At 42.2% G+C, this 24707-nt stretch overlaps 3 protein-coding genes and 1 long non-coding RNA gene across 5 annotated transcripts in view; 2 read left to right on the forward strand and 2 right to left on the reverse strand.

The window, feature by feature from the left end:
• The window catches only part of rps9 (ribosomal protein S9), a 145282-nt gene that overhangs the window by 29684 nt on the left and 90891 nt on the right, over positions 1 to 24707 (forward strand). The window lies entirely within an intron of this gene.
• On the reverse strand, positions 1547 to 10137 carry si:dkeyp-69b9.6 (Krueppel homolog 1). Of its 2 annotated transcripts, none has more exons than XM_063878801.1 (4): positions 9887 to 10137; positions 9237 to 9349; positions 7223 to 7884; positions 1547 to 5159 (listed from the first exon to the last, which is right to left on the reverse strand). In XM_063878801.1, the coding sequence occupies exons 3-4, from the start codon at positions 7437 to 7439 to the stop codon at positions 2791 to 2793; spliced, it is 2586 nt and encodes an 861-aa protein (XP_063734871.1). In that variant the 5' UTR covers positions 7440 to 7884; positions 9237 to 9349; positions 9887 to 10137; the 3' UTR covers positions 1547 to 2790. The 2 variants fall into 2 exon arrangements, with proteins under 2 accessions (XP_063734871.1, XP_063734872.1); XM_063878802.1 differs by having other exon boundaries at positions 9222 to 9349.
• On the forward strand, positions 9865 to 14584 carry LOC134861531 (uncharacterized). The gene is made up of 3 exons (XR_010165422.1): positions 9865 to 10038; positions 12595 to 12635; positions 14270 to 14584. It is a non-coding gene; the product is annotated as an uncharacterized LOC134861531 (long non-coding RNA).
• On the reverse strand, positions 14052 to 23361 carry LOC134861530 (uncharacterized). The gene is made up of 6 exons (XM_063878803.1): positions 22886 to 23361; positions 18612 to 21024; positions 17817 to 17971; positions 17363 to 17428; positions 16903 to 17088; positions 14052 to 16711 (listed from the first exon to the last, which is right to left on the reverse strand). Exons 2-6 carry the CDS (start codon positions 19481 to 19483, stop codon positions 15678 to 15680), a joined length of 2313 nt encoding a protein of 770 aa, XP_063734873.1. The 5' UTR covers positions 19484 to 21024; positions 22886 to 23361; the 3' UTR covers positions 14052 to 15677.

The raw sequence follows: 24707 nt of genomic DNA on the forward strand, positions 1-24707 counted from the left end.
GAGCAAATGCAAAAACATCAAGCTCCACAAGGAGTTCACTGCTTTGTTTTATTTCAAGAGCTGACGGATTCAAGTCTTCTTACAGCTTGATACGAATATATAAATTATGAATACTGTGCACTAAATGTGATTATTAGTTGTACACTAATCCTCTGGGGCCCTTTGGTCAACACTGTCCTGTGAGCCTGTATTTTTCTTTAAAGAAAACTATCCAACTTTAGGGTTTGTCCGTCTGTGGGCCCCTTGGATCCTAACCACCTGGGACCCAACCTAAAACAGGGGGGATTAATCATATTTTATGTTACAAAGCTAAACACATTGATTTATGTTGAATCAGAATACAAACACCATTTAAAAACGTTAAACTTTAAAGTCATTCTGACATAATATATAACAATGATTATGTCAAGGTCCAACTTCTATCTAAATCTTAACATGTGGTTTACTCAGTAAAGTTCTTTTAAATAATTATATAATTTATATGGAGTCACAGAAAGGGGAACAATAACAATGAAATGATTTAATGCTCTTAATTTATAGTTCAAACAAATGCAAAAATGCATGCATTTAATTTCACCCTCAAATCACATTAATTTCTTAACATAAAGGTGAGATTAAGCAAGTGATCCTCAAGCATTTTATTTTATTTGAGGTATTAATCTGGCAGATAATTCACCAAATTCTACAACACTCTCCAGTCCACCCCCTATCAGTACAAAATCCATGTGACTCCAACACATCCACACCAGGCCAAGGGGACAGTATAAATGAGTTGCTTACTGCCACCTGGTGGAGTGAGGTGTGAGGTGTTTAACACAGTCCTTTATTTTAGTGTAGTGATAATATACTGAGCATTTTAATTATTGAAAACCAGACATTACCCCAGAATAATCTGGAAGTAACATTGGTAAACCTTAATTCAACCTGCCTCCCCTCTGGTCAGCACTACACCACACTTTACTCCAACACAACCAGAAACAAGACTGATGAACACTTAAATCTGTCATACACTAGTATAACCCTGTGTACTAAAACCTAAATTGTTCCTATTATAGATCATGTTTGTTTTTAATCGATGTTTTGTTTATATGTAAATATTATAAAATCCTTTACAATCTATTCAGCCTATAGAAACACAGTATGGTCATCCATCCATCCAACACTTGTCTCGTATAGATTATTTTGTTCTTTTAATTACGTTCATTGGTATTTTTGTACTTGTTTTTTTTCAAATATCTGTGCGCATCTGTCTTTTTGTTTTTGATCCTAGCTTTTACATCTACTTCTGTGCAAACTGAGAACAATGAAAACTATTACAATCCTTTGTATGTTTACGCATACTTGGCCAATGAAGGTGATGGTGATACATCCTGAGAACCATTTACTCCACAAATTGATATAAAATTTAAATAGGACATCAAGCTAAAAATAATAATATACAATACAGACTTTGGTGAAAGTTAAAACTTACTCATGACTACCTGTTTGTACCATCTTCTGGATATTGCAGTTGGCAACTTTGAATGAAAAATGAAAGGAAAACAAATGATTACACTTAAGGTTTATTCATTGCTGAAATATAATCAACTACTGACTTATCAGTAAATAATGTAATAGAAATCTACTAAAACTATATTTTCTTAAGAAGAAAAAAAAAGCAAGGCTTGACAGGGGTATGAACATTTCATGTGAATAAAGTGACATGATTAACTTAAAATGTAATTTTGTTGCAGGAAAAAAAACAAGGTGTGACCGTAATAATATGATTGCAACTCAGCAAAAAGTAAAAGGGGTTAAGTATAAGATTGGCATGAAGACTGATTGGGTTACACACATAAATACATGGAATATTACATTTGTTTCTAATATAATAGGTCCTTGTTTTTAACACACGTGAAGTACAGTAGAAATAATCACTGCTAAAAAGAGCATACAAATAACATGAGATAAACATGTGTTACAGTCCACTTGTTTGACCTGTTTTCAATCTCTTGGTATAAAAGCTAGGAATATCTCAAATAAAAGAAGTAAAGTGAACATACTAAGCAAGGCTTTTTGAAAGATTCTTCATTTTGGCAGGAGAGGGATCCTTGAAATGCTAATTACCAGCAACTTTGACAATTTAACTATATGTGATTCCATCACTAGGGAATATAGATTAACCTTCAAATCAAGTTTAACACTACAAACTCCTGGGATATACTGAATAAACCATCACATACTGTAGGAGTGATTTCACAACCTCAGCTAAAAACTTGACCAGAGAACAAACATGCACTGACAAACTATCAACAAAGGTCTTTGTCCTCATGTCCCTACTCCTAATAAATGCACTTTACATTTTAAAAAATCCTCTAAGTGAACAACAACAAGACAAAGTACACAGCAGAGACGTTTATCATACAGCAAGAGGTGAAGCAGGGAGTCTAGTTATGGGGAAAGAGATACATTAGCAGGTCATTTCACTTAAACTTGTCTAGTTACTGCACAGTGTCAGCCAAGCATAGTGTCAATGCACTTAAGGGGTTAATGAACCTATGGAAACAGTCACATCTTTGAAAACCTCTTCCAATATAACCTGGAAGAATTTCTGGTGATATTTTATAGGATGCTCTACAGTAGTTGTTAACACACGCATTCTAATAGTAAGCAGAATAGATGTCAACAGAGACACGAGGATGACTCCTAAAAGGCAACATTTACCTTTTCAAGTCCCTTTTTTTCACCCCCATCCCATTTAAGCACTGCAATCTCTCTCTCTGGTTTGCCTCTTTTCAGTTACCAGGATGCTCAGTATCGGTATGGTCCCTGTATGTATGGCATCTCCTCCTGACCCTCTCGGGTCTCTCTCACTCCTGCTCTTTTTGATAGCTTCAGCCTGTTGGCGTCTCCTCGTTGCAGTCCTTTAGCCCTGCGGCGGCAGGACACCTTGTGCCTGTAGAGCAGTGTAGCATTCCAGAAGCGAGTGGAGCAGCGTCGGCAAGAGAAAGTCCCTTTGGCACGATGGACGGCCCGATGAATAAAGGCTGCCAAAGGCCTGTGAGACTGCTTCCCACATACACGGCACCTTAGTCGCTCTTGAGTGGTCGAGGCTTTTTGTGGGTGTTTAACTGCCATGTGGACTAGCATTCCCGCTTTACGGGAAAACACAGAATTGGGGCATATAGGGCAGCCAAAACGTTTAATTGGGACTTTGAGAGATGAGAGGATCTGCACCTTCATTCCCCCGGTATTGACAAGCTTATAGCCACCTCCACCTGATCCTTCGCCCCGTCTAATAGTCAAACGAAGAGAGCCTTGTTTTTTATTAGACTTCCCTCTTATTGTACAACTTATCTTTCTCTTCTTTTTGCTTTCATCCAATTTGACTAAGTCTTGGGATTCGCATTTATTTTCCCTCCAATCTCTCCTGTCGGACTTTTTTTTTTTCTTCTTTTGTCGTCTCATTTCATCATCTGACAACTGGACGCTGCAGTCAAAGTTTTGCTGGGACTGGGTACCTGACTGATGATGAAGATGATGGTGGTGGGAAATATGATGATGATGATGCAGATGATGATGCTCAGTGGAGGGCAGCTCGGTGAGGGGCTGGAACGGGGCTGTGGTGTGGAGCGTACGGCTACGGGATCCAGCTGGATATATGTGCTCTCCTTTTACCCCAGCTGGGGAATGCGGGTGCTGAGGGGCCATGATTGTAGAGTTTGGCGGCAGAGGCTGTGAGTAGGATGGAGCATTAGAGGCTGAGGATTGGGCTGCAGCATCATAAAAGAGGGGAGAGTAACCAGCTGGTGGTTGCGGGGGTGGCTGTTGGTGGCTATGAGTGACGACACTAAGACCCTGCCCTCCATGGCCTTCAGAGGAAGGAGCCATCTGTAGCAGGGTATTGGTGGCAGCCTCACTCTCTGATGTTGACTGATTAACATCACTTACACCTCTGTTGTCTACAGACCCACTGCTGCCTTCTTGTGAGTTAGGTGCTTCAGAGCGGGTTATACCATGCTGTGACTGCCTATGTCGGGTGAGGCTGTTAGCGTAAGCAAACGCTTTCCCACATACCTCACAGCAGAACAGCTTTTCACCCCCACCTTCATGAACCGTCTGGTGATGGGCAGTCAAATGGAAGTGGTGGCGGAAAGACTTCCAACATATAGCACATGTGTAGAGTCGAGGTGGAGGTTGGGGCTGCTGATGCGGTGGAGGCTGTGTCTGGGGGTTGGTGTCTTGAGGTTTGACGTCTTGATGATAGGAGTAATATGAGGAGGTGCTTGGTGCTTGGTTCTGGCTCCTGTCTTGGGCCACGCTACATTGAGGGTTTGGGTTAAAGCTGTTGAGGTTCTCCGCAGCTGGTGTTGTGGGCACCTCTTCCAGCTCCCCCTTCTGGTGGAGTTTGCTGTGCCTCCTGAGGCTCTGGGAGTAACCAAACTCTTTCCCACAGATGCTGCATTTGTAATTCTTTGCCCCAGAGTGCACTGTTTGATGCTTGCTGAGGTGAAAAGCCTCTCTAAAATACTTTCCACAAACAGTGCAGTGATGGGGCTTCTCTCCAGTATGGATGCGGTCATGCCTGCGCAGGGTCTCGCGACGTGCAAAACCCTTGCCACAAACACTGCAGAGGTGAGTGCGTGGGAGGCCACTGGGCCCCATTCTTGGGGTGTATTGCCTACGTTTGGGGGGTTGACCACCAGCTGCAGGATCTTTTTTAGCTCTTGGTTTGCGTGGACGTTTTGGTTTGGCGGTAAGATTCTGTTGGTTGCTGCTCATGGCATCCTGGCTACCACCACCTCTGAAATTCTTATCCATACCAGATGTTGATGAAGGTGAGCCAAGAGGACCTAAACCAAGACCACCTAGAAGACCTCCTATGATGTCTCCCCTATCATCCCCTCTATTTCCGCTGTTACTAGCTGCCGTTATTGCGGAAATTGCATTATTGACAGAGCTAGTGACATCATCCTCCGAGTCATCCAGTAGAGAAGAAAGGGGCAGGTGGGGCTGTTGCTGCTGTTGGTGGTGCTGGTTGTGGCTCTGTGAGTGTGGATGCAGTGTTGGAGCCAATGGTGCCTTTCTCAGAGCAGGGCCCGCCATCCCACTTCCACAGGGGGAGGCACCAGAGTAGCATGGAGATGGATTCCCCTGAGAACGATGGTCATCATGGTAGCCTGTGTAACGATTCCGAGAGTAGTCAGTGGGGTATTTAGCATCTGTTCTGTCCCTGTCATTTGAATTCCCTCCCCTTGCAGACTGAAAAAGACCATCACATCCTAAACTTGATTTTGGCTCTCCTTCCCCCACAATGATTACACCATCTTCTTCCTCAGTTTTCCCATAAATAACACCTCTATTGCTCTGATAAGTTCCCCCTCCTCCATTACCCCCTCCCCCGACTCTGTCCTCACCATCAGTTCCTGTCTTGCTGCCCCTTTGTTTGGGTCCCCTACCTGGCTTGCCGCAGGTGCCTGAGGCAGCATGGTTCAGTAGAGAGGTGCTCTCACGGAAGGCACGACCACAGGCGGGACATCGGAAAGGCTTTTCCTCATGTATCTTCTCATGGCGTGTCAGTGATTCTCTACGATTAAAAGCCCGAGAGCAGGTGGAGCAGCCATATTGGCGCGTTGCAGAGTGTATAACTCCATGTTGTAGGAGGTGCCCTTTTTTCTTAAAGCCTTTGCCACAGTCAGGACAGCTAAATATTTTGTCTGGGCTAGGACAAGAAATAGTTGGGGTTTGGGGGGTTTCTTGGGTCGAATGGGGAAGGCTTGGGTCAGACTGTGCTTTAATATGAATGGGGTTTGGGCCAGTAGAGGAAGAATTACTAGTACCTGCTGTAGTTGGCTCATGCATGCGCATATGCCTGCGAAGGCTTGAAAGGTGAGGAAAGCTTTTGCCACACTCTCCACAGCTATAAACAGGCTCTAAATCAGACTCTGAGTTGTTGGGTTGCATTGAGCTCTGGTTATCAGATTTAGAAAGGTGAGAATTATTAGTAACCAGTACTGAGGCAGCAGTGGAAGAGGGAGCAGAGGAGGAGGAAGAAACTACTGATGAGGATGAAGATGATGAGGCAAGAAGGGATGATGGGTCTCCACCTATACCTGACATACCAACCCCACTACCAATTAAAGCCGGGGGCTGACCATGACTGCTATTGGTGGGATTACCACTGTGGCTGACGTGGCCATGACCGCTACTGCTATTACTACTACTATCAGATTTTCTCTGCGGCAAATAGCCGGCCATAGCTTTCTTTCTCCTACTGCTACTGCCACCACCACTACTACTACTGCTTTCACCTTTACCGTCATCTTTAGATAAGGATAAATGAAGGGGCAAGGGGAGAGGCAAACCTGCTTCCTGCTGCATCAGAGAGGCTATCTGATTTGATGAGAGTACAGGAATGCCCTGGAAGTCAAAGCCACTCAGTGATGAGGAATGAGAGCCTGGGTGGAGTGGGTGGTGAGGATGGGAATGAGAGTGAGGATGAGAAAGAGTGTGAGGTGGAAGCTGTTGCTGCTGAGGGGGCTGATGTGGAGCCTGCTGTGGCTGGGGAGTGGAGTGGCCATGTGAGTGTGAAGAATGCAAAGCAGGGGGTGGAGCAAGACTAGTACTAGGCTCCCCGCCCGTCTGACTTAAACCAAGCCCTAAGTGGTTATGCGTTCCCTGTTGAACAAGAAATTGCTCTAAACTAGCATTAGAAGGCACCCCAGAAAGGAAATACTGATTAGCAGCTAACATGCAACTAAACTGTTGGTGAAGGCTTCGTGCATCAGACTGGGCCCCAACCAACTGGTGTCCCAAAGAGCTGACTGCACTGCTGCTAGAAGGGTTATTAGAGGTGGCCACAGATGTAGAAGGGGAAGGAGAGGAAGAGGAGGGACCAGATGATGAGTGGGGACAGAGAGGCCGGGATGCAAAGGAGGAGGGGGTGGAGGTACTGATGTTACTAATCCTCCTAAACCCCCAGCACTCCCACTACTGCTACTTGCCCCAGCAAAGTGCTCAAAACGGCCTACACCTGGATGTAACTGCTCCTGTGCTAGTGCTGCCTCAGACGGGTGGAAAGAGCGCAGGAACTGTGGGTAGCCTGACGAATGGCTTGAGCTGCTGCTCATCTTGCTTGACTTTGAACGAGAGCTTTGAGATGAGGAAGGCTGTTGTTGTAAAGGTGGGGGAGGAGGGGCACTCATCTTGGCAAAAATGGAGGCAGAATCAGAAAAGGCGTTACCTCTTGACCCCTGCAGGGGTCCCAAGCCAAGTCCAGACAGAAGAGCTCCAGATGATTCAGCCTGTTGTTGCTGCTGCTGCTGGAGTTGATGCTGGTGAAGTTGCACTTGCTGTTGATGCTGTAGTTGTCGATCTAAACCAAGGCCTTTAAACTGGTGGGCCTGGTGCCCACTTAACATCTCTATAATGTCCAGATTGTATTTTCCAAATTGGAACATTTCCCACTCACTGGCACATGGGGGTGCAGGCGCCAAACCTCCAGCGCTAGGAGCGAAAACAATGATCCCACCAGTGACTGGTGAAAGATAAACTTTACCCTAGGCGTGAGGTTTCTACTTTGTTTTCCAGAACTACTTGAATGTCTTAAATGTCAAGTTCGTCCGTCCAGATAGTTAACTTCTGGTGCTCCCTGTTGATTATCCGCTGCCCACTCTCTATTTCCAAAATGAGCAGGGTGGCCGGGAAGATGAGCTTATGACTAAAGGGTAAAAGTGTCTTTAAGACAAGTAGATGAGTTCCATCTAATTAAAAAAAAACTAAAAATGTTTTTTTATTGAGAAGCAGAAGAAATGACTTCCTGTTTCCTTTGAGAGTAACTGCGTTGACATTATCCTTCATCTAAGAAAGGTTCCTCATCCTTGATCAGCCAAGATGTTCCTACAGCTGAAAGAAATTCAAAAAGGGATGAAAGTCATAGAGGGGAACAGGACTATACCACCATTCAATATGGTCAATCTAAATCGATAGAAACCTAGGTCTGCATGTTAACATTACAAAACGTTAAAATGTTTTTCCATGGCGGGCATTAGGTAACATTATTACTTATATTCATGCAGTAGGGTCCACAAGGTTTCATTTGCCCTTTTTCACATTCATATACACTAGATGTGATGCCACAAAATTATTTTGTTACATAAAGTTTCAATGGTTCATAGCTACCCTGCTACATTTTCAGTTTTTGAAAGGTGAAGACAGCCACACAACAATTTTGTGTATCTCTTTCTAGACGTTTCTACTCTTACAGACTATTCAATAGTAACTAAATTAATCAATATTCTCTCTTTTATGAATATACTTCTTTATTATAGGTCTCTGCCATAAAGGTTAGTGGAAAATAAGCTTCTTTAGAGGTAATCACCCAACTTATGACCATTATTATACAGTATACAATATGTGGCTCTCTGCATGTAGCAAATTATTATTGAGGAAGAGTAAAGACAGGTGTAGCAGCAGTGTTGTATGAAAAACCACATTTCACAGCAGACGCCATTCTTTTGTTAAATGCAGGTGCTTGTACTTATCTGATTATTTGTATTTTACCCGCACTACTTACATTGGAGGCGTCACTGCTACATTTTACCATCTGTGCTGTCACAATTCTGCAAATTTTTGGTTGTAATTATTACCACAAGAAAGTTTTTTCTGGTCTACGTTTTGTAATAACAGACAATTCAATTAAAACCCCATAATAACCATAATCTGAATGATTGACTTTTTAAATTCTGTTTTAGTTTAATTATTATTCAATTGTGACAAAGGCCAAGAACGATTTAGCTGAGGGTCAGTTTCATTCATTGCCTAAAAAAGTCCATGCAATGTCTTAATATTGTATATGGTATTTTCTTTTTTCCATATCAGAAATTGTATATTAAAACAAAGTATCTGTTCTGTGTAATACCTTTAAGGGTGACTGGCTTGTTAATGTTGCTAGTCTTGAACTTCTTTTCACTATGTGCAATGACATCAACTTATAGATATAATATCAAACCAAAAATATAAATATCAATATTTAAGATGTACACATTTTAGGTGATTTAATCCACTCACATAACTTCTTATTAGACAAACAACTTAAAAGAGTATTTAACTGTGGAATTATGCATTTGTCTTTGCCTGAATAATAGTAAGTTTGGGTTTGCATTATCATTATTAGTCTACTTGTGAACAGGCTGAAAGTACTCTGGCTACATTGAAACCACTCACTGAATCGTGTTGCTCACCTCGTTATATCTTACCGTTTCCTCTAATCGATGCGATGAACCTGGTGGGGAGTGAGCTCCCCTGGTAGATGAGGGAGATAATCTATCGCATATTTGACTGCCTCTCATTTTAATGTAAATCACCAATCCTGTGAAGAAAGGCAGAAATGCTCAAATTGACATCAGCGTTACACACCGCTGCACTATGTAAACAATTGCTGAGTCTTACAGGCGCAAGAAATAACGGATGCACTTTGAGGGGGCATCCTGTAATAGTATTGGCTAACATTTCGAAGGAAAACATTGGACGCGCTTAAATGCAAAACTTCACTGTTCTCCTTAGCATCATATTGTACACTCGGCGTGTTTCGCCATTTGCAGCCACACGCAATCTAGAAAACCACACAGCCTCTGCAGCTAACGTTAGCCATCTTTCCACACCGCACCATTAAAAGCATGCAGACTAACGTTATCATTACGATGCTAGCGTTAGCTTATACATATGCGTAACCTATATTCAGCAAATGTTTACCTACGCATCAAGAGTACAGTTGCAGAATGGATGAGGCCTGTCACGCCTTCTTCTAACTGAATAGCTAGCTATCGCCCGCTACCATTTCTGCGTGCTGTTATCCAGGCTTTAGCCAGAGCCATTTTCACTGATGCTGAGCTGGGTCAACACTTACACGGTTCCCAGAAGAAATCAACGCCGAAGGATACCTCAGCCGCCGTATGGTCACTTCATTACCACCGGTCTGTTTCGACAGGGAGCCTTCGATTACAGATTTCGACGACTGAAAAAATGTTGGATGGTCGGTGATAATAATTTTGGGTAAAAGTGAGTGACGTGTGCTCCCTTAACATCGGTCCTTTCCGGCCCTTGTAATATTTCCGGGTAGCACCAGCGGGGCTCACGGGCGGCTGCACCATTTGGTTAAAAAAAAAATGGGACTCCTCTTCCCCAAATGTAACAAATACAGAAGTGTCCATTTCCCCTGCCACAACTATCTTTCCGATTATAGCTAAAGTCACCAAGTCCCAGCTGGAGGTTATTGACTTTTCCCCCTGTTTGCATAACGGCTGTTGTTTATATAGGCCTATTATAGACGAAAATATTACAAGTGTTGGCTATAATTAATAAATACATAGCATTAGGTGAAAGGAAAGTAGCCTTTGATGTAATGTATAACCCTGTCACTTTGTATTAGGTATTTAATACCCCAATAATAAACGTTAAACAGAGACAAAACAATATAAGTACTTATCAACATTTAAAGGTGCAATGTAACTATACAAACCTATTGGCTATTTAATAAAGCACTACATAACCTAGGTACATACTATTTTTTAAGGACATCTACCGAACCAAGTACTTTTACTTTTAATACTACTTTTCTTAAGTGAAGCATCTGAATACTTCCCCAGCTATTGTCTACATTCTAACATTTCACTTATATACATAGCATTTTTCAGGAAATGGATAATGAAAAAAGCATTCACTTTCTGATTTACAATTTTAAAATTATAAATCATGACATAATGAATAACAAAAATGAAAAGATAATAATAAAAATCAATACTAATAGACATGTATTTATGTTGTGACTTTGGTCCTCTTGAATAAATAATTAAAGGAGTCATGATTGGTAATATTTGTATAGATTTGGAACATGAATTTTGTACCAATCGTCCTTTATACTCCTTATTTAATCTGTTTTATATTGTTGTGGATTATGGTTTAAGGTTGTTCGTTTCCCTAAGTGACATTAAGTAATTCTCCTAAGTTTAAAAATTTTAAAAATCCTTAGAGCAAAAACCACATGTATCTCATAGGGTTTTAAATTATTTATTAATGTTCACTCAAAAATTAGGTCTATTGTAAATAGTCTTTTCTCCATCCATGCCACACAAATTCCCCATTCTTTGCCATCTTCATTACTCTTGATTTTGTTGAGTAGCTTCCATCCTTTTTCTCACCACTGAATAATTTCAGCGTTGGTCCTCGCTGATATTTATGGATGTAATCAAGCCGAATACTAATGGTGTGCACAGAGCATGTGGATCTTTTTACTCAGGACCATTTAAGGCCCTAAAGCCTTGACTAACACATACATTTGCATTCGGAATATTAATTTGTTTTTTAAAGAAAATGTTATGTTTTCCTCAGAACCAGTCAGCTACACAAACTAAGCTTGGTTTGTGTAACATTTGGTTTCACTTCACACCTAGCAAATATGTATAATTATGAAAGATGCCAGGTGGTTTATCTTTTGAGTTATGACATTCTGAGTGAGGGCTTCATTTTGTCTCAGAACAGAGAGGTGCACTGAACCTCCTGGTGGTGAAATGTGCAAATTACAATGGCTGTAATGCATCAGTGGCAGCCAGTGCCTAAATCAAACATAATATGTTTTGTGCCCTTTGTTTACCTCCAGTACAAATTATTTCTATATCAGAGCTATGACATTGTCTGTTTCTTTATTGAAGCCGTCATGAATTTCAGTGCAATAAATGTATTCACTGGAGGTTTTAAATATGAGCTCCATAGCTCTCCACTCACTCTGCGCATCCAGCAGGTACATTATGATATAACTCTGCCCTCAGATGGTCTCGAGTTGAGAAACATATGAAGACATATTTTGCCTTTTCATTTCATTTAAAAGCACCATTGTCCTCTCCCACCGGCACTGTATAGTCTTAATGTTGCTTATACAATATCTGAGACCCTGGTGATGTGGGATTTTATCACCACTCTCGGTGTCCACTAACATGCTGAAGCCAAGAGGACTTTTTCTTATAGCCACTGTGTCTGATTCGACCCATTATAAAAGATGAATTCATCAGGTGATTATTATTGAATCTCAATTTCCCAAAATACAGCTTTATCCGAACCATAACTTGCTTTTATATGAAAAGTTAAAAAATGTAATAATAACCACCCCTGAATATGACCTTGTCAGATAATTCTATTCAAGAAAACATTTTAAAAGCCTCAATGGTTGAGGAGTATCTTAAAAATATGACATACGAAACAATTTGCATGGTTTGGTTATATCAAAAAGCAACGTAAATGTACCAGAGGAGTCTAATTAATGACCATTCATGTATCAGGTTAAGAAGAATATAGAATGGAGCTCAAATATTTTAAACAATATTATATTCATAGTGCAAGAATCACAAACTCTATAATAAGAGACAAAACATTTTTTCCACCAACTTTATTATACAAATTCTTTGTAAGTCACTGTCGTATCCAAGGGGATCAATGCATTGAACAATAACAAAAGGGTAGTTTTAAAATTTATAGGCATGAAAATAAATCCATGAATTACCGGAAATCGTGGACACGGTCCCTGTCCCTACAATTTACTGTTTGCTGTGCTTTACATTTCAGGTGGCCATTAACCATCCTCCCTCTAAAATGAATTCATAAAGGTAAAAACACACACCATATTCATTAATTTCTTTCTAATATCTAGCTCTTTTAGCTAACTTGCCTGTGCTTTAGTTCTCAGTTGTGAAAAATAAATAACCCCTTTAGTGTTGTAGTAGGCTATGGCAATAGAAAGACAACAAAATGTTATGAGTTTGGCACTGTACAATTCATTAACTACTAACACATAATTTGTTGAATCCTCAAATTAATGTCGAAGAGATCACTCAAAATATTCTGATTGTACTAGCTATACAAAATACAATACTTGCACAAATTAGATTAACCATTTATAAAATGATGATGATGAGTTTCAATGGATATGGCTTGTGAGATTTTACAGACTTTGCTACAGACCTTTTGTGGCTCTATTAAAAAAATCTAATACTACTGTATGTCAACTGTCCTATTTCCCTGAAAAAAGACACTCAAAGCCTTCAGGTTTCCATCAGAGCTCCGTTTTCTCTCCCCCCTGTGTAATAAACATTCATCCGAACACACATATATTATGGCATCATGGGTTTCAGTGTGTACAACCCACAATGTTATGGGGTCAGTTGCTGCAGTGGAGACAGCAGACCACCTCCAGTCTTGATAACAAACTTCTATCACGTCCCGAACACACCTATCCCTCACTGGCTGTTAAATCAACGTCATCAACACATACGTTTAGAAGGCTGCAGATTTTTTCAATAGATATTTTTAATACCCGAGTGGAAACCTAAATTCACTTGAGATCAAGAAGTCATAAGGCCGATGTCTAGGCACAGTACATACAGCTGGAGAAATTGGCCATAAAAGCATCGATGACCTTATAATCCAGGCATACTGTAACTGCCTCTCAGTGAAATGGAGCTGGCATGCATCAAGATTTGGAATGTTTTTAAAAACTTGAGTTTATGACCATATGTATGAAAAAAAAAAAAACTAGTCATGAGAGTGCTAGTCATCTAAAAACAATAAACACTTAAATCCCACCAAGTAAAAGAACATCACATCATAAGATAATTGTTAATAATAACCATAACAGTTATAATAATTATTAATAATAACACTCCATCATATTCATAACAACTACATTTAGCACTGTGTATAGGAAGATTGTCCAAATGAAATCTGTGTTTCTGTTTATCAGTATTTCATCTCTGTACCCTTCCACATGACAAAAAAAACCAAGCAGTAACAATTTTCTTCTTCGATCTGCCAAAATGATCTCTGATTTCATGTCGATAAAAAAAATCCTCTCTCAATACAATACCCTCCATTGATCAGTCACACTGTCAGCTGTGCTTGTACAGATTGTAAACCTTGAGGACACGATACATGTAAGTCTGTATCAGGTGCAAATATCGGGATAGATTTGTGCAAAGTGTTTTTTTTGTCTCCGTGTTTCTCTTTGAACTGTGCTTAAATTGCTCTTGTTTTTTGTACACAGTAATACTTAATACAACATGACAATATCAACACAAAATCAAGAGAAAGAGATAGTATTTTATATGGACCACAGATATCACATACTACAGTATATAGGATAGGATAGCCCTTAGTATTGATAAGTGTTGTTATTGATGAAGATTTTTTTTTCTCTTTTCTTTTTTTTGTTGTTTTTTTCTTTTTTTACTCATACTGGCTGAAGTGCGTTATGATACAGCAAGGTCTTCCTCTTGAGGATGGGGAGGGCTTCCTAATCATCCGAGTCTCTTACGGCATATGAGCCATGCAGGAGAAGGCCTCAGGTCGCCCTCTCTCTTCTGACTCAGAGGTTTTTTTTGGCTTGCTCTGAAGCCAATCCTTTGACTGTACAAAATATCTGCCTTTTGTAATTTGTCACCTGGTGAGAATAATAAAATGGTGATTGTCAGACCAGCTTCCTCTGTGGTATTTACTTTGTATCTCCATAAATGGCTTTGAAGGACAGTTACGTCTATTCATTTGTGCTCTGTAGAAAAACCTTTGCTCCTCGTTCACAACCTGCAATTAAAGCAAGTTGCCTCTTTATTTGTAAACTGAACACATGCATCGCCTGGCTCGTCTATGTTTTTGTCAAGATATTTTTGTAATAACGTGACAGATGGCTCTATATTATTTGGCAGCCCAATGTTCTTACAGTTAGGTCCTGATCTATAGATGGGAACGTTAGGGGAAAAAATCACCCATAATGTTATCTAACGTCAGGTTACACTAATGCTGTGTAACAGTGATCAGAGTGAGTCTCTCTGGGGATTGGATCTAAGGTCACATGGAAAACTAGGCAACCCAGGCGTCAGATTGGTGATGTGGGTATGTCCGCGCTTTCAAAATCAGGTGCGGAGTCCTGCAAACAGGCTGTTGTGTCCTAGTCGCTAACAGCCCCCACCTCGGCCGCTCGTTATCAAAGGAAGCAACCAAAAATCTGTTTTGTCTCCCTGTGTCAGGATGAGGTTGAGTATCAGATCTCCAGAATCCCTCTCCAGGCACATGGTTCACTCCCACTCATTTAGTCCACCAGGCTGCACACCCATGAGGTTCAGTTTAATCAATCAATGTTGGCGAGAGCTGAGCACGTTGACAGTCCAGCAGGTAGTTGGTTCAATTCTCTGTTAAATTCTGTGATAGAATACTTTACATGCTCCTCGTCTGCATCGACCTCTTCTATCTCTATATATATATCCTCTAGTTCCCTATCTAATATGGCTCCTGAGTACTTTTTGAAAAACATATAAAAACTAAATAATGAACGACACTTCTGTTGGTTTTGTTTCACCCTTTCAATCTTTCTACAAGTAATGGCACCGCTGTATATGGCAAACTTTGTTACAAAATATGGCTGATGTAGGCTATCACATAAGTGGTACAGACATTCCCCACCTAGAATTTTTACGGATTAATCATATTTAAGCTATTGAATTACTAGAATACACTAATTTGAATAGCCTAAACACGTTCTAATGTTACTATATTTTATACTTCTAGTTCTTGTAGTTATATATCTAATAGTTAAATGCAGAAGGGTGATCTACTCCCATACCTTTGATCAGGGGTAAACTCTACATTAGGCACAAACCTCACACCGTCACCTCATTTTTGCTCCCCGTCCTGATCCCCTGACTCCCTCCTGCACTCCCTGACGAGCCCCCGCCACCCCCTCCTGGTATGAAATGTAGCTGCTCAATGGTGTTCTGCCTTTTTGTAGCGAAAGCCATCCTCCTGGCACTGTGGCCCCCTAGTGTTCCCGTTCCCATGACTACCCCAGCCCCAGGCCCTTCCCCCGCCCAGCCCATGTTTCCACTCATGTGGCCCGTCATGGGTGTGCTCCTCTCCTGCTCGCGTCCGGATGTGGGATGAGAGTTCATCTTGATCATGTGGTGTCGGTCGAGGGAGGGGGTGGCGCAGACATTCTGCTGGGACTGGGCCTTCTGCTGGCGGGGCAGCGTAGGGACAACCCCTCCTGTGTGGGCGTACGGATCTACGACCCCTATCCCGCCGACCCCCATCCTGTCCTCCAAATGGTCCGGGGACATGAGCAGCCGTTCCTCTCTCTCCTGTCTCCCTTCTCTGTCCTGCCTCCCATCTCTCTCCTGCCTCCCATCTCTCTCCTGCCTCCCATCTCTCTCCTGCCTCCCATCTCTCTCCTGTCTCCCATCTCTCTCCTGCCTCCCCTGCCTGTCCTGGGTCTTCCTGGTGAGTGTCTGCGTGTTGGAATTCTTGTTGGAGGCAACCATGGCTTTGTAATACTGGTGTTGTTGGTTCTTGGACAACCTGGACAGTGTCCCCGTGTTGCCAGGGACGTCCCCCATGTTGAGCAGCTGGTCACTGGATTTAACTTTCCTGGGCTTGGAGAGTGTTTCGTAGTTGGGGTTGTACTGGGGCTCCGGGGGATCCAGAGGGTAAGGATTGGGGGTGGGTGAAGCCGGCATGCCAGAAGGCGGAGGTGGGATCCAGGGACGGACTGCGTGCCGAGGAAGGGTTCCTCTCCCACTCAAGGTGTAGTCACCACCCCAGTGGAGGTGATGCTGGGAGGATTGGAGGGCCGGCTGTGCAGTGTGAGGCCGGCGCTTGGTGGTGCAGTAACCAGACGAGTACTCATCAAGACCTTTCTCTGCAAGCCAAACAAAGTGTCTCTGAATGTTTTTTATCACCACAGTCAATAGCATCAGCACATTATGACGCATTTTGCCCTTTATGCCAAAGTGTCAAGAGTGTCACCGTGCTGCAGTACTTAGGAAACGAGGGGAGACGGGAAGACAGCAGGTACATTTGTCCTGATTTCTTGAAAATTAGGGTACTTACCGAGGCGTTTGAGTGAGGAGTATCTGTTGAGCTCAGGCTTGGTGGCACTCTCGTAGGAGGGCGGCAGCTGAGCAAGGTTGTGAAGGGAGTGGTGGAAGGCCGGCTGGGATTTGGTGTTGTTGTGTTTACTGGAAAGCAGGGTGCCTCCAGCTGCCAGCTGAGCATTGTTCATCCGGGGGGTGCGTTCTACACAGACCACAGGGGGAGAAAACGACAGTGTGTTAAATGAGATTTGCTCCCCTGGACATAGCGCGCCGCAAGTAGCTGTGTGTGAATCTGTGCACATTTCAGACAGTCAGAATTTCCCTTCAACACAAAGAACCAAAGCTCTGACAATCATTATCATTGTTGGGATGAATGAGAGTTCTTATGAGCTTAAATGAAACGGAACAAGGTAAATGAAGCATTATGGAGATTGCATGTAATATACATGGGAGCCTGGCTTTCACCAGCTGCTTACCGATAGTCGCGGTGTGTTTGGGGCTGGTGCCTGAAGAGTGGATGAAATTGTGCTGAATATTTCCCACTGCAAATCAAAAGAACATAAGGTAATCATCTCAAAATGGATATCAGGCAGTTCCCAGTTCAATGGTCCTTTAACATAAAAGGATCAAGTCAACTATAGACATTTTGTATCTGCATCTATTCACCTTCACATCATCTCTCATGCACAGTGTCCCCACATCATGGTGTAAAGCATATGTATTTTAAGAGCATTCCTCTTCAGACTCCTTTTCTTTTTTTATATAATGCCCAATGGATACAAAGATATCTTGATTATGGGACACAGAAAACGACCTACGTTCACATGCATTACGTGACAAATATGCTGTGCCTAGGCACCCAGAGGATGCAGTTACAAAAGCTCTGATTGTGCTATTCACTAACGCTGAAAAAAAAAACTAAACGCTCACATCTGTTGTCCTTGCTCGGCAATCCTGGGGCGTAAAGATTTTTCGGAGGTCTCCCCAGTGTCCCTGTCCCGTCCCCTACAGCCAGAGCCACGCTGTTGTTTCTCTCATCTTTCTGGACAGGGCTCGACTGGTGCCGCAGCATGTCAACCAGGGCTCTAATGATGAAATAAACACATGCAGAAATAGAAAACGAGATTAAACTGAAAATAAACTAGTTTTTAATGGCTGCTGATGATCATTTAACATAGAATTCATGAAAACATGCTTATTGGTCTTTTGTGATTAGTATTTTCGTATATTTCCGAATATCAATATTGTTCACAAGGTTTTATTTTAAATAGTGTATTGGTAGGTAACTGATTTGATTTTTATGCAATTGTTTACAATGATAACACTAACCGTAAATGAATTAGAATAAAACAATTTGGTAGGAATCGTTTGAAGTTTTTAGGGATTAATCCAGATTCTCCATATGAGTCTACAACCTTCATCCTGTACTACTGAAGCCAAAGATAGAAAAACTGCAACCTGTTAATAAATCAAAATGCATATTTTATTGCCAAGATTATAGGCCCTATACGAGATAGAAAGCCTAGAGGGATCAAAACAACCATGAATTCTTCAGCAGCCACTCGATGAAGATCAAATATGTTTCATCGGATGACTAACAACATTATTCAGAGCCCAGAATGATGAATCTGGGCCATTTATGGAGCCATGAACACCTAAATTACAGCATTCATATATTGAATGTAGTACCAGGAGTGATAGTATAAGCTTTTTTTAAAGCCTCACCTGGGCATGTTGAGGTCCCGTTGGTTGGCTTCCTGTTGCACCTTGTTGAAGACCACCTTGATGCCCACAGCGACAGCCACCATAAACACGATCACGCCACCAATGACGAATCCCGTGTTGTGACTCTGCTGCTTCAGTGGATCAAAGTCAGGGTCAGGACCTAATTCCTCTGGCAACATCATTGGGTCTGTCTGTGGCTTGGCCCAGTCTGGAGAGTAATAGTTTTTACAAATATCTTGATCCAGTTGCTGGTTTCGGTCTGGGCAGCAGAAGCGGTAGTGGCAGGTTCCACAGCAAAAGATGAATGTGTCCTTTGAGCAATTGAAAGCGATATCAAATTGTCCCATGACGTCATAATAACCCCGACATACATCATTCCATACCTCCATCATACGGGGTGGTATGGGCGCTACCTGGGCAGCGCCTAAGGGAGGTGCAAGGGCCTTCGATGAAGTCACATTTTTGGGGAACATGACCTGGGGAAGGGGCCTCGGAGGCTCCTCGAGATTTGAGGTTTCTGGAAGTTTCTCGGGTGCTTTGGTCCTGCCTTGAAGAGCAGCTGGCCTGATGTTGGCCTGCATGGCAAGGAGCAGGAGAGGGGGACTTGGGCTAGTCTTTGGCTGCTCAAAGAAAGGACTCCCTGGGGAGTCTATTTGCTGAGGAGGGGGGGACGGAGAGGTCTCCACAACAGTGGTGAGAGGGGCGGTGAGGAGGGAGAGGAGGGAGAGCAGGGAGACAGCGAGGACTCGAAGATTGGTGGTGGGCGTCATTTTTACATGACTAAGAGATCTATTTTCTGTTGTTGAGTCAATGCAGTATCCGCTTTTGTCGTTTAACCCACTAAAATGGCATGTGAAATATTCAAGTAGCATGTACAACCTACTGAATATTTATGATGTATCAGTAGTTTCATTCAGTAATGTTAGATGGTGAAATGTAAAGCCTGGTTTTAGGTTTTTTTTGAGAAATTGATTATTTATATGGAGTAATATTACAAAAGGTCAGGAAAAATACAAATGGAAAGGTCTACCACTAAAAAAAAAACAGTTGGTAGGTTTCAATAATTGTCGACAAATGGTATTAAAATGGTTTTAATTTACTGCTAGAAAGGAACTCTGAATGCGTAATGACTTCATCTTTTGCCCTTTCAAGTCTAGAAGACTAAAATGGATGCGGCTTTGTAAAAAGGACAAATTGAAAACAACAATCTTCATGCTTTTAGTCCTTAATGCCTTGTTCCACACTTCCCGCTGAACAAAAGAACAGGTCTCTGACGTACTGCTGGATGGAATTAATTTGTAACCAAAAAGGCCAGTAAAGAGGAGTAGCAAGGATTTTCAATAAAATATGGCAGTCCTATACATTCTTACTGACCATGGCACTTGAACTATGGTCTATGGCCACTGTTTTATCAAATGTAAACTATTGTATTTGTTTTGTTGATTCCTGGTTGACTATTTCAGTCTGGCACATTCAGATTGGCACTTATTTAAGCTGTAAGCAATTCCCTTCTTGAAAAATGTATGAATTCTATATTTCTTAATAACAATCACATGAGATTAACAGACTGCACCACTGACGGAAACTGTAAGTAATGATGCTTCGTTTCTCTGAGACACAGACCTTTCTCCATGATATCTTGTTCTAGGCACTCATCACATCTATAGATACACTGTGTACTTTATGTCAATCTTCTCTATGATTGGATTATTGAGCATCCACACAGACTGTTACTGTGATTTGGCCGATGGTGAATAATGAGGAAGGCTCAGTTTAGGTGCTAGAAGACGGTCGCAGCTAAAATTTAGGAGTAAGCATAAAACAAGAAAATGACTCCCAGCTTGTGAAAAATATTGCAAAGTGAGGCAAACGTCACAGATTTTAAATGCTCTCTATTCAGCTTTTAGGCACAAAAAGTTACCCGTGTCATTCAATCGTTTTACTAATTAGATATGAACTGAATGGCACATTTTGTCTTCATGTGACATGTCTCTCTAAGTAAAATTATTCCTGATTTGTCTTCAAAGAATATCACTTTTGTGGAGAAATATGTAAATGTGTGAAGTTATTGTGTTGGAGGTGTTGGCAATAATAGACAGAGGCAGATCTGTCTCCCACAGAAATTATAATTACATGTAATTATCAAAAAACGTCCCTATCTGTAGCGGCGAATGTAGGCACAGATGGGGGAGACAGAATGCTGAAATCACAGAGAGCTCCACTTGTTTCGGTTACACGCTCCTCTGACCTTCTGAGGATAGTTCGGCAAAGGATAAACGAGTAACAAAGACTCACTTCCCCCCACTGATTAATGTTCCAAAAGTGTTTTTCCGTCCTCTCTAAATGTTCTACTTGATTTCCAGAACGGTCTTCAGGTTTGCATGTCGACAAACCTGTAACGCCAGAGTATCCGCTGTAACACAAATGAGAGGCATGGTTAGAAAGAAGCCCCAAACCTCACTTATTGACACAAAACACTTATTTTTAATAATTACATTGTGAGGTGCAGAGTGTGCGTGTTTGTGTGCCTGTTTGGTTTGCGGGAGCTCCTGAAAAGCCAGTGATGGAGAAAGGGAGAACGAGAGCAGAGGGATAAATGCAGGGTAGGGATTTAAATGAGCATAGAGATTGTGGCGAGCGGGAAGAGCCAGAGGTATAGATGCAGAGACGACCATGAGTGGGAGGGCGGTGTGTGGGTGGCACAGAATCAAGTACATTTCTCCCAGCACTTACCAATACAACATAGAACATCACACAAACAGCACAGCCAAGCAGATCTGCAAATACAGTCAATGCCACACACAAGAAGAGTGCAAATGAAGACTGTAAATCAGCTGCTGTTGGAACATTTAAAGGGGGATCATGTGAAACTGTTAAAAGGCTTTATGTGCATGTGAGAGACTGTAGTACATTCTGTAAACCTCACGTAGTCAGTCTTTTTCTCTCTCTCCTTTATTCCACTTGCTCTCTCCTTCTCCTCTTTTCTCCTTCGTTCTGCCTTTTCTCTCTTTCTCAGATTCTGTGCGTGGGTTGAGGCAGCTAACTCTCTCAGAATAGCACTGCAGCTCTGTCTGTGTGTGAGTGAAAGAGGTAGTGAAAGAGAAGGGAGGCAGAATCCAATCTACACCCATTAGACAAACCAGATTTCAAAGTCACATCTGCCCGTCTCTTGCTCAACAAGATGACCCTGATGCCTCGCCGCTTAACATCCATTACCATATTTTCTGCTCTGACTATCGTTCACATGAGGATTTTCTGGCCAAAATGTCCAAACCCCTCCCCAATGAATATTTGCAATAAAACAAAGGGACATTCAAGGCAAGAATATGAAAATGCATCCAAAACTGTGAAGTCAGATGTCTGACAATACTGTGCTGTTGAAGCAATGCAGTAGAGAGGGAGAGAGAGGGAGTATGGGAACTAAAGGGTGAAAGGCAACACATTCAGAGCTGTGAAGATGCAACCCTGAGTTGCACGGCCACTGGAGGGAGAAAAACACATTTCCACAGTTTCCTTTCATTGCAAGCAATTCTCTCCACGCAAATGAAACACACTCCCTTTACTTTCATTGCATGAAGCTGACCAGCTGTGCAGACGGCTGGGCATGCAACAATTTCAACAGGTGTTTGTTGGAAATGAAACAAAATGGCCCCTTTTTGTTCTTAAGACACGCTGTTGCAAAAATGCAGTGAGATGTGAATCAATAGGGAAAAACACCTAGATACGAGTCAATGGACATTTAATTACGGTCAAAATAGCGGAGAGCAGCTTCAGTCTTATCAGTGAAATATCTGCTGCGCAATGACTTTGCATTTGGACAACGAGTCTTCACATTACAATCTATACTTCGTAAGGTTAATAAGTTGCAACTTGCAAGCGACAAGCATGCGGGTTATGGAAATGACTTGCATGTATTAGGAGGCTAAGAGTGCGTGGGTGTATCCGTGCCGGTGCGTGTGTTTGTGCATGTGTGTGTAGTCCGTTTGGATATGTCGGTCTTTATAACAATATGTTGATAATGTCGCAATGTGCACTCCATTAAAGTGCATAAGTGATGAAAACGATGGCTGCCCAGCACAAAGCCTGCAGATGTTTCTGTGGCGCAGCTTTCATCCAAATGTTTTGTTTGACAGCGTCCAGCTGATGCGTCTAAACATAAGCCAAACTCATTTTTCATACAGATAGAAGCACACAATGAAGCCATCAAACAGTTGTGCGTGTAATTCTGTAAATTGGCGTTGCATGAATAGAAGGTGCATAATGTCGTGTCTTACCTGTGCGTTGCTCTGGGGTTTGATGCTGGAGAACAGCGCTGAGAGACTGCGCACTGTATCTCAGCGTCTCTCAGATGGCAGCCTGTTATTGTGGCACAGGATGATCAGGACAGCTTGAACTGTTGCTGGATCTGCCACCTGTTTAACATTTTTTTACTGCACCTCTCTATGATGTGTCTTCATCAGGCTATTGGTAATCCATTATCTTGGCAAAAAGAGAGAAAAAACATGAGCAGGAGAGAGAGTGAGAGCCCGACGAGATGTTCTGAGATGTTCTGATACATGTGACAAGGCAATAAAACTACAGGCTCGGAAAATTCCGTTTGTTGTAGCCTACAGCACAAGTTATTGCGCAACTATCCCGGAGAACATGCTGAAATGCAAATGGTCAAAAAGGCAAAACGCGTCACCAAATTTTTAAAAAATCCTGCAATTTAACTTTTCTCCATATAGAATCGACTGAAGCTGGTTCCCTTCATAATTTCCATGCGAGATAGGCTACACCGCCTAACTGCGACTTGTCTGCCGGGGAGGAGGGGGCTCTGTGATTGGTCGATCAGACTGCTGCTGATCAGGCTCTGCGCCACCAGTTGAATGACCTGGGAATAAAGACACACGCCACCAGTTAAATGACCAGGTCATTCAACTGGTGGCGTGTGTCTTTATTCCCCTCCATTTAATCTGCTTTTTAATTGACTGACTCTGAAAATCTTCGTTATACATGCAGTGAAAAACCTAATTGGGAAATTAGCCTCTGTAGCTAATCATAAAAGTAATAAGCAGAGTTGGGACAAGCTTTAAAAATGTGGACGGAAACTTAACATAATTTAATTAAAGCAGTTGACAATTTCAGCAGAAGAGTGTGTGTGTGTGTGTGTGTGTGTGTGTGTGTGTGTGTGTGTGTGTGTGTGTGTGTGTGTGTGTGTGTGTGTGTGTGTGTGTGTGTGTGTGTGTGAGAGAGAGAGATAGAAAAAGAGAGACATGGTTGCCACAGCAACTGTGTCATTATGTTGGTGGCAATTATGAAAGCGATGAAAACGGGGAAGGGGAGAGGATTGGCGCAAAAGCTGTAACACTGGAGCGTGAACGAAACTGTCAATTAGACCCGGAGGTGCATGGAGATGTCTTCAAGTTAAAGACAAGCAGGACACATGGAGATGTAGTAACGTAAAGGTAGGAGTGAAGGACACGCAGTCTTGTGTCAGAGATGAAGTTGGCATTTGTTTGGCTTCATGCCCCCGTCACAGTCACTGCCTCCTCACGATCCTCACATCCACAGCACATGAATGAAACCGGATTTTGTTTTTTCTGCAGATTTAAACTGAGGAGTGTTACATGAATTGAATTAGTGATCACACATTGGGCCTACAGGATGAATCATAATTAATAGCATTACACTGTGTGACACAGGAAAACCAGCATGCACTCCCTTTATACCACACTACAGATTCACTAAGTTGAACATCTAAAAGATATACATGTTTTTTTTTATCATAACAGCAAGTAAAATGACAAGCATGGATTGTGGTTGGTATATACAAGGTAGGGAAGGAGGTAAGCGCTTCTAAGACGTGGCTTTGGTAAGGTGCAAAGAGCTATGTGGATCCCCAGGTGTCTATGAAGGGCCTGATAATTACCTGCATGGCAGACTGCTATTTCTACTCAGGTGGGTGGGCTGCTGCACGTCTGTAGCAGAGGCTGGTGGAGCCCTTCATTATTGGCCAATGACGCTCTACCGGGTGCACTTTCACTCACTGCTTTGCTGGGGTGGATGCAATTACTGATTTTTTCACAATGGTCATTCCATCACTGCAGAACAGGA

The sequence above is a fragment of the Eleginops maclovinus genome, chromosome 3 (assembly GCF_036324505.1).
Source record: "Eleginops maclovinus isolate JMC-PN-2008 ecotype Puerto Natales chromosome 3, JC_Emac_rtc_rv5, whole genome shotgun sequence".
Classification (NCBI taxonomy): Eukaryota; Metazoa; Chordata; class Actinopteri; order Perciformes; family Eleginopidae; genus Eleginops; species Eleginops maclovinus.

Excerpts from the sequence above, each read along its gene's own strand:
- LOC134861530 (XM_063878803.1), bottom strand. The coding sequence starts at position 19,483 with ATGCTACTTGAATATTTCACATGCCATTTTAGTGGGTTAAACGACAAA. Across the intron at positions 17,972-18,611 it reads CGGGACCTCAACATGCCCAG|AGCCCTGGTTGACATGCTGC; the intron begins GTGAGGCTTTAA and ends TTTCATCATTAG. Across the intron at positions 17,089-17,362 it reads CAAACACACCGCGACTATCG|AACGCACCCCCCGGATGAAC; the intron begins GTAAGCAGCTGG and ends TGGTCTGTGTAG.
- si:dkeyp-69b9.6 (XM_063878801.1), bottom strand. The coding sequence starts at position 7,439 with ATGTTCCAATTTGGAAAATACAATCTGGACATTATAGAGATGTTAAGT. Across the intron at positions 5,160-7,222 it reads ACCCCTGCAGGGGTCAAGAG|GCTACCATGATGACCATCGT; the intron begins GTAACGCCTTTT and ends ATCGTTACACAG.